The sequence below is a fragment of the Stenella coeruleoalba genome (genome assembly GCF_951394435.1).
Source record: "Stenella coeruleoalba genome assembly, chromosome: 1".
Classification (NCBI taxonomy): domain Eukaryota; kingdom Metazoa; phylum Chordata; class Mammalia; order Artiodactyla; family Delphinidae; genus Stenella; species Stenella coeruleoalba.
In genome coordinates this window covers 34,926,136-34,934,799 of record NC_137169.1, presented here as the reverse complement: position 1 = coordinate 34,934,799, position 8,664 = coordinate 34,926,136, and the positions used below count along the sequence as shown (strand labels likewise).

The following is an 8,664-nucleotide window of genomic DNA, read 5'->3' as shown; positions in this document are numbered from 1 at the left end:
AAACAAAATGTGGTATAAATGGAATATTATTTAGTCATAAATGGAATATTATTCAGCCATAAAAAATGAAGTACTGATACATGCTGAAATATGGATGAATCTTGAAAATATTATGTTAAATGAAAGGAGCCAGTCATAAAAGACCACATATTGTATGATTACATTTACATGAAATGTCCAAAACAGGCAAACCCACACAGACAGAAAGCAGAATAGTGGACGTCTAGGGTTGGGGAGATGCGGAGAAGGGGGAGTGATGGCTGAACTGTATGGGGTATTTCTTTCTGGAATGATGAAAATGTTTTTAAATTGACTGACTGTGGTGATAGTAGGACAATACTGTGAATACACAAAAAACATTGAATTGTTCACTTCAAATGGGTGAGTTGTATGGTATATAAATTATATCTCAATAAAGCTGTTAAAAATAAAAGAAGCAACAATAGAGAGAGCAAGAGAGAGAGAGAGTCCTTGACCTGCGTCTAAAACCCAGCAATTCACACAGTAACTCTCCAAGCATTATTCTATCTGGTGCTCCCAGCAACCCTGTGGTGGAGGAACTATCCCTTTTTAAAGATATTACAACTGTGTGTGACAAACCGTATCTCCAAAATGAAAGAAGGAAACCAGCTTAGGTACCTACCTATGCCAAGCTCTTCACACATCATCTCATTTAATCCTTGAAATACCCTGTAAAGAAAGTATTGTTGCCCCATTTTACAGATAAGGAAACCCAGGCTCAGAGAAGTATAAACCATATGTCCTAAGACACACAGCTACAACATGACAAAGCAGGATTCGAACTCAGTTCTATTCGATTCCATTGCTATTGCCCTTTCCTCTATGCCACCACTGGTGTCCAGGATCTGAGTCCTGTGTCTCAGCTGCTGCATGTCTGCTCGCACTCCTGCCCCCCTCCCCAGCCCCAGGCTGCTGCTCTGTGCATGTTTCCTGCCCACTTCTCTCTCCACCTGCACTGTGGAGAGAACAAAGGGCTAGTATTGGCACCACAGCCAGATGGCCTGATTCCTCGGGAGAAGAAATTTCAGGGCCAGAGAAACCTGCCTGCGCCTAAGGAAGCCCTGAGGGCCCCAGAGGAAAGGAGAAAAAAAGGCCACTCCCCACTGCAAATGGGCAGGACCAGAGACCTCTGCCCTGCCTGCAGAGGGAGCACCTGAGAGGGGTGGGGAGGGCCCAGCCCTCCCATGGGAATTCATGGCTAGAATCCCCACCTCGGAGCAGAAGCTTCCACAGTGAGGCAGCAGTGGAACAGGGACGTTCTCTAGTGGGAGCAGCCAGGAGCTTTGCCCTGCGCTGGGAGTCCAGACACTGGACTTCCAAACCGGTCCAGATGCTCATTCCCAACCCTCACCCCTTCCTGGGAGATGGTCACAGCAGGTTTGGTACAGTCCACTGGGTTCCCACAACCCCTCCTCCCCACTGGCTGGGCTCTGAGCTGGGAGAAGGGGCTTTCTCTAGGAAGGGAGATGGGCCAGGAGGAAGGTGGAGGTGCAGAAGATGAGGCTAGAGATGGAACAGTCATCTCCCCTGACAGCCCAGGCCTGGAGGGCAGGGCTTCTCTGCTTGGCCCAGCCAACAGGGCCCTGAGGCAGCCTAGTGGGAGGAGGCCAGCTACTGCTGGGTGGAGCCGAATCCTCATAAAGGGAGGGAGAGTTGTCCCGGGCTCAGCACGAGCTGCAGGGCCATGGTCAAGATGAGAGGTAAGTGGGGTCCCTCCTCTGGGTCTGAGACGGAAGTACCTGAGGAAGGAGGTGTTGGACAGTGAAACAGGGAGGGGAGCTAGACTGGGGAGTGGGGATGAGCCAGGGGGTCGAGATGGGTCCAAGGGGGAGTCTGGGCATAGGGCCAGGCCAGGGGAAGGGAGGTGGGAACTGAGATGGGACAGGAGCTCGGTCAGGGGCTAGGGATACATCCAGGTGTTGAAAGTGAGTTGAGAGGATGGATACAGGTCTGGAGAGTGAGTCTGGGGGTTGGGCCCACTCAAGGGGAAGGTGATGGCACTGAGACAGAATGGTGGTAGCTCAGGGAGATGGGAAAACTTGTCAGGGGTGGAGAATGGGTTAGGGAGGTTGAAGTAGGCCTGGTGGGGGCTGTGGGGAGGCTCGACTGTCTGTTGCCTGAGGCATGGTTACCCCTCTCCTCTCTTCTGAGGAGTCACCCCTGCAGAAGGCTCTTCTGGCATTGGGAAAGGCCTGCCCTGGGAACCAGCTTGGTCCCTGCCCCTCCTCCGTGGGTGGTCCCTGAAGTTCCCTTTTCTTTTTAGAGCTTCGGTTGTCCTGCCTGTACAAAGACTGGACTAAGGGGGTTCTCACCCGCCAATAAACCTAGGGCTAATGCAAGGGGGCTCAGTGTGTCCCAGCTCCTGGTTGTTCCCCTTTAGAGCAGGTGACACCAAGGAAACCACACAGCCTCTCTCTCAGAGTTTCAGACTCTTAGGTGAATTTCTCTGTACATAAGCACTGTTCACTGTAGCAGTCACTCCGGGCTTATTGCATGTTATACATTAACTATGGTTTCCAGTCCTGACTGCACGTTAGAAACATGGAGCGTTTTGGAAAAATACTGTAAGGCTGTAGAAGAACAGGATTGCCAAGTTCCCGTGGGGCTCTGTTAGTCACTGAGAAACTGGGCACCGCTTCCCCGCTTCCCTTCCCCAAAGAGAATTGCCACACACACACATCCATCCTCTCACAAATGCACACGGCCCCGAAGAATACTGACACCCTCAGGCTCCGCCACCCAACCTCATGCACAAATGCACACACAGAATCAGACACAAGCAACCGAGTTCTCTCTCAAACTCAAGCAAAGGCATAACTATCATCCTCTCTCCTCCAAACGCAGGCCAACACACACCCATTTCTACAATCCCTCCCGCTTTTCTGTACAGATTCATCCACACATTTACTCAGGTACCTACACTCTCCCACAAACACATCCCCTTCACATAAAATCACAGACATCGCACGGTTATGCAGGGCAATAATCACACACTCACAGTCACAGCACCTTTGTCACAGACAAGCTCACACACACACACACTCACCAAGAGAAGCAGGCGAATTTACACTCCAATACGAAGCTGCACACACTCTTGAGTTTCTAGTCACGTGCACACGTGTGAACTTGTAGTCCACATTCACAATCGCACAACTAACACCAGCACGTTCACACAAACATTCATACAACATAGACACAGACACAATCACAAACACACATTTACAGCCACACATTCGACAGACACTGCCTGATCTTACCACTCCCACTCATCCACGGGCAGGGTACAGAGCCCCAGAAAGGCAGCCCCCATTCCTCTCTCTGCCCCAGGAATCCTGATCTTGGGGCTCTTGTTGGCTACTCCCAGCTGCCTTGGCTACGATGAGGACTTGGTCAAGTGCTTCCAGGACCCCGAATACGAGTCCATCCTGGTCACAGCCCAGGAGGGCCTCCACACCTCCCCGCTGCCCAAGCGTGTGGTGGTAGTGGGAGCTGGCATGTCAGGGCTAACGGCAGCCAAGGCCCTGCAGGACTCGGGCCACCAGGTGAGCAGGCCTTGGAGGGGCCTCAATCATTCACCTCCAGTTTGCATCGTTGTGTGGAAAAAGAAAAGGAGTGGGGTTACAGCCAACACTTTGACAACTATGTATAACCCACCAGGTCTCTCAGACCTTAGGTATTGTTCCTCAGAAATCTGGGTTCTCCTGAGACTTAACTGTAACTTGTGTTCTTTTGGAAATAAAAGTAGAGAAAGGCTCTGCTAACCAGAAGGGACCAAGAGGCGTTCTGACCCCTGTAACCCTGGAGCTCTTCTGCCTCGCTTACGTTACTCAGGACCCTCTGGGAGGAACCCCCCTCTGCCCAGTTTGGTTATCCTGCACATTCAGGGGCCTACTGCCGGGAATTCCAGAGTAGAGCCTGTGGCCAGTGGGGGTGGGAGTAGTGGGTGGGAGAAGTGAGAGCATGACCCTGGGAATGACAGCAGCCTCTCTGAACACCAGGTAACCATCCTGGAAGCCAGCGACCATGTCGGGGGTCGAGTGTTCACATTCAGGAATGAGGAAGAGGGCTGGTACTGTGAACTGGGGCCCATGCGAATCCCAAAGTCCCACAGGTAAGTCTCAGGAAAGGGATGGAGCAAAAGGCAAGGAGGAAGAATTAGGAGGAGGGCAGCCCTGCTGCCATCGTGTCAGAGCCCTTTCAGATTCACTGTCTCATGGGATTCAGTCCTGCGAGTCAGGACTAACACTGGTCCCCCACTTGACAGAGCCCAGGGTCATACAGAAAGTGGTAGATCCCAGACTAATAATGACAATAGTTACCATTAACTCATCAAATTGTTCTCTTTAAATATGGGCAGTTACTTACATGTCAGTTATGCTACTTTAAGCTATAAAATAATTATAATAAATAATAATAACAGCTGCCGTTCAGTGAACACTCACTGTGTGCCCCACCCTGTGCTAAGTGCTATATGTGTATTATTTCATTCGATCCTTGCAACCCTATAATTTAATACTCTTATTTTTCCTATTTACAAATCAAGAAACTGGGCTCAGAGATACTAAGTGACTCACCCAAGGTTCTCCTAGGAGAAAGTGGCAAAGCTCCTCAAAATCAAGGAGGCACTTGGCACCAGAACATATGCCCAATCCCTAAAGCAGAGCTCACTCCTGGAGGAGAACCCAGCCCCTGGTTCTGGGGCTTCCAAGACAAAAGATCCCTCACCTGGTGTCCTACATACCTCCAAAAATATGGCTTCTTTTTTGCCTTAAGCGGAAACTGAACCCGAGATTTCCCTCCAAACACCATCAAAAACAAAACCAAAATTTAACAGTACCAGCCCAAAGTAGGGGTCTTTGGATATGGCCTCAAACTTACTTAGAACACCGTCTGAAACAAAATGTCTCTGTCTCTGTATCTGAGTTCTATATGTTCAGATTTCCTTAAGGGCCTTCATTCAGGGATGGGTGAACTCCCTACTCCCTGTCTCCCTCAGGGCAAAGACAGGAGGAAAAGAACTAATGCTAGAGTAAGAGGAGGCAAGGTTAGAGATGAGGAAGCAGTTAGTCTGAGCTCCTTGGGCACGTGAAGAAACTGGTTTTCCTGGAAAAGGTTTTTATTGTGAGGTCAGCAGGAACGAGGTGCCATTGGGATGGGTGCCATGTTATGCCTGTATCTGTTCCAGGTTGGTCCACACCTATGTCAGGAAGCTGGGCCTGAAGCTAAACAAGTTCTTCCAGTACGATGGCAACACCTGGTACCTCATCAACAGAAAACGCTATCGTACTAAGGAGGTGAAGGCCAACCCAGAGCTCCTAGGCTATTCCATGAACCCGAGAGAAAAGGGCAAGAATGCTATGAATCTCTTCTACCAGTCCATTGCCAAGGTGATTCCTGTCTCCCCCCTCCCCCGCCCCAGGGTTAGGAAAAAAACAGAGTCTGGCCAAAGGTCACCTAGCAAGTTAGCGGGTGGACCCAGGTCACCTGACTCCTACCTGGCCCTCTTATGATTGGTCTGCCTTCCTTCTAACACCCCCTAAGAGTTTTGCCACCCCAAGCCTGGTGTCCAGCCCCATCTCTTCTGTCCCTGTATGGTCCAATGGCCCATTGCTTGATTAGGCAGTGGAAGGAAAAGGAATCACCGGGTAATCCAATCCTTGGTAATGAATCAATCCTCCTAGACTGCAGTGAATGTCTTCACCTTAAATTTTAGTCTCCAAAGGTCTTTAAATGAAGGAGAGATTTGGAAGTTAAGAGACAATTTAGGAGGTCCTGGAAGCTCCCTTCCCCTGGTCCTTCCATCCGCTCCCTCTTTGTCCCCACCCTCTTCAAAGGAACATCCAGAGAACCCAGGAGTCCTGCCTCTGGCTCTATGACTTTAATCCAAAGCTGCTCCCCCTTCCCCTCCTCTGCAGCTCAGAGTAAGTCTGAAAAAATTCAACTGCAGCCACCTGATGTCCTTTTATGATTCTTACTCCACCAAGGTGAGTGAGGCAACGAAGTCCCAGGATAGGGACGGAAGGGGGTCTGTGCTCAGCCTAGACCCCTGGGGTTGTCTCCTGCATGCCAGGACCCCCTCCTCCCAATGCCCGCAGCTTCACCTCCCTAGAGTCCAGTCCCCCCTCCCCCACCCAACCTTGCCTACCCCAGGCCCCTGCTGAGGCCCCTTCTTCCATACTGGGCCCTCTCTCTGGTGCTTCCACCTCCCCACAGGCTTACCTGCTGAAGAAAGGGCTGTTGAGCCGAGGCGCAGTAAGGATGATCGGGGATGTGATGAATGAGGACGCTGGATACTATAAGTCCCTCCTGGAGGCCCTTCGGACTGACATGGTCTTCACAAGTAATGAGTAAGGCTGATCTGGACCAGGACTCGAGTCGGCCTCTTCCTCCAATACTCAGAGCAGAGAAAGGGAACCTTGAGTGTTGAGTAGTTACTGTGTGCCCGGTGCTGTGCTAAGCACTTTCCAAGGGTTACCACATTTAATGCTATGATCACCTGGAAGGTAGGCACTATAATTCAGAGCCATGTTACCAGTGAGGGTGCTGGGGCTCAGAGAAGTTATGTAACTTACTTAAGTTCACACCACTTGGGCAAGGGCTGGAGCCAGAATCCTAAGGCAGGTCTGTGGGACTCCTCCTGGGATGCAAAATTGCGTGGTGGACTTTGGAGCTAGACTGCGCACGTCATCGTGGGAAAGTCCCTTTTTTCTGGTGTTCCTCTTCCAAGCTATAAACGTTAACTAATCCCTCCCTCACAAAGACTAGTTAAGGTGAGGTATACGAAGTAACCAGTGCAGGCTGTAGGAGGCTAGTTTCCTCCTTTTTCACACTGGGATTGCTGCTGGCAACTCAGCAAACCGACCTCGCATCTCCTACACTCACCCTCTCCCCTCTCTTCACCCCTACAGCTTTTCCGAGATCACTGGAGGCTTTGACCAGCTCCCCAAAGCCCTCAACGCCAGCTTGAAGCCTGGCACCATCCTTCTGGGCTCCAAGGTAGAGACGGTAGTGAGGGATGGGCCTGAGGTCCGGATTTCCTACCGGGTGGGTGAATCCAACTCGACGCTGCCCACCCTCACCGCGGACTTTGTCATCATCTCCGCCTCGGCCAAGGCCACGAGACTCATCACCTTTGAGCCCCCGCTCTCCCGGGACAAGATGGATGCGCTCCGCTCCGTGCATTATACCAGTGCCAGCAAGGTAGTTCTGGCCTGCAACGAGTCCTTCTGGGAGCGGGATGGCATCCGGGGTGGAGTTTCCATCACCGACCGGCCCTCGCGTTACATCTACTACCCCAGCCATAGCCTCCCCAGCGGCAAGGGGGTCCTGCTGGCCTCCTACACCGTGGACGACGATTCCCTCTTCTTCATACCCATGAAGAACGACCAGGTGGTGGATATCGTCCTGGAGGACCTGGCGGCTGTGCACCAGATCCCCAAGGAGGAGCTGCGGCGCATGTGCCCCTCTTCTGTGATCAAGCACTGGTCTCTGGACCCCCTCATCATGGGCGCCTTCACTGAGTTCACACCCTACCAATTTGTGGACTATTCGCAGCAGCTTTTCCAGCCGGAGGGCCGCATCCACTTTGCTGGCGAGCACACCTGCCTGCCCCACGCCTGGATAGACACTGCCATCAAGTCTGGCCTCCGAGCAGCCAGGAACATCCAGGCTGCCGTGGACAAAGAGGCCACAGGGAGACAGAAGACCTTCACCAACACCCAGAATCATTTCTAACCCGAAGAGAAATCCCGGAGGGGATCTGGAACGAATCAGGCTGCAAGGTGGGAGTTGGAGGCAGAGACCCTGGAGAGACGTGCCATTAGTCCCCCTGCCCACAAAGAGAACCCAGCTGGCAAGTTCACCCCTTTCTGGCTTCTCACTCCTGCCAGCCCTTGAGAAGGATCAGCAGAGTCAGGGTATTTGGAGGGATAAGGAAAAAAACAAGGATGGACTGTGCTAGAATCAGCCTTTAGCTTGCATAATAGTAACAAGCAGAAAAGAAAGTTTCAACAACACCCAAATTTCTGTCATCTACAACGAGAAGCCCCTAAAGGAACGGACAAACCCAAATCAGAGCAATGTTAAACCACAGATTGGCCACATGAACCCACAGCACAGCAAACCCCATCATTGCGTGCTTGAGCCAGGGGCCTCACATCTTGGCCCAGCTGAAGTCGAGGCAGATGGGAGAGAGGAGTTCTTTTCTGCCCTTTTTTGAGCCTGCAAGAGCAGGACTTGGCTTCCTAGATATCTCCTGGCCCATGGACTTTTCCTCTCTACCCTGACCTCTTCATCACCAACCAGAACTCACCGCCCTGCCCCTGCCTGTCCAGTCCACACATCCCCCTGGGAGGACACCAAGCTCATTCTACATGCTCCCTACCCACTCTGTTCCGCACTAACACCTGCCCTGTCCTTGCACGCCCAACTGAAATTATTCCCTCTCCCCAAATCCTTCCTTAATGGCCACACTCAGACCCCAGGGGTCTCTTTCCTTTGAACCACAACCCTTCTTACCTAGAGTCCCAAACATTTGAACTGTGGGTCTTCTTGTGCTGTTATATGTTATTTATCCAAGTAGACAAAAGGAAGAAGTAAATAAAGTAGTAAGCCCTCTCGCTGTAGAACATTCCTACCAGGAAG

The 8,664-nt window shown here is 51.5% G+C and overlaps 1 protein-coding gene across 1 annotated transcript; it reads left to right on the top strand.

Annotated features, from left to right (window-relative positions):
• Window positions 1–1,487: 1,487 nt before the first annotated feature.
• On the top strand, window positions 1,488–7,755 carry LOC307193554 (L-amino-acid oxidase-like; the record flags this gene model as incomplete). Its single annotated transcript, XM_079935696.1, is given in 8 exon segments — window positions 1,488–1,664; window positions 1,667–1,721; window positions 3,349–3,563; window positions 4,020–4,132; window positions 5,207–5,408; window positions 5,937–6,005; window positions 6,235–6,368; window positions 6,930–7,755. Coding segments are annotated over 8 exon segments (1,791 nt in total).
• Window positions 7,756–8,664: the final 909 nt, after the last annotated feature.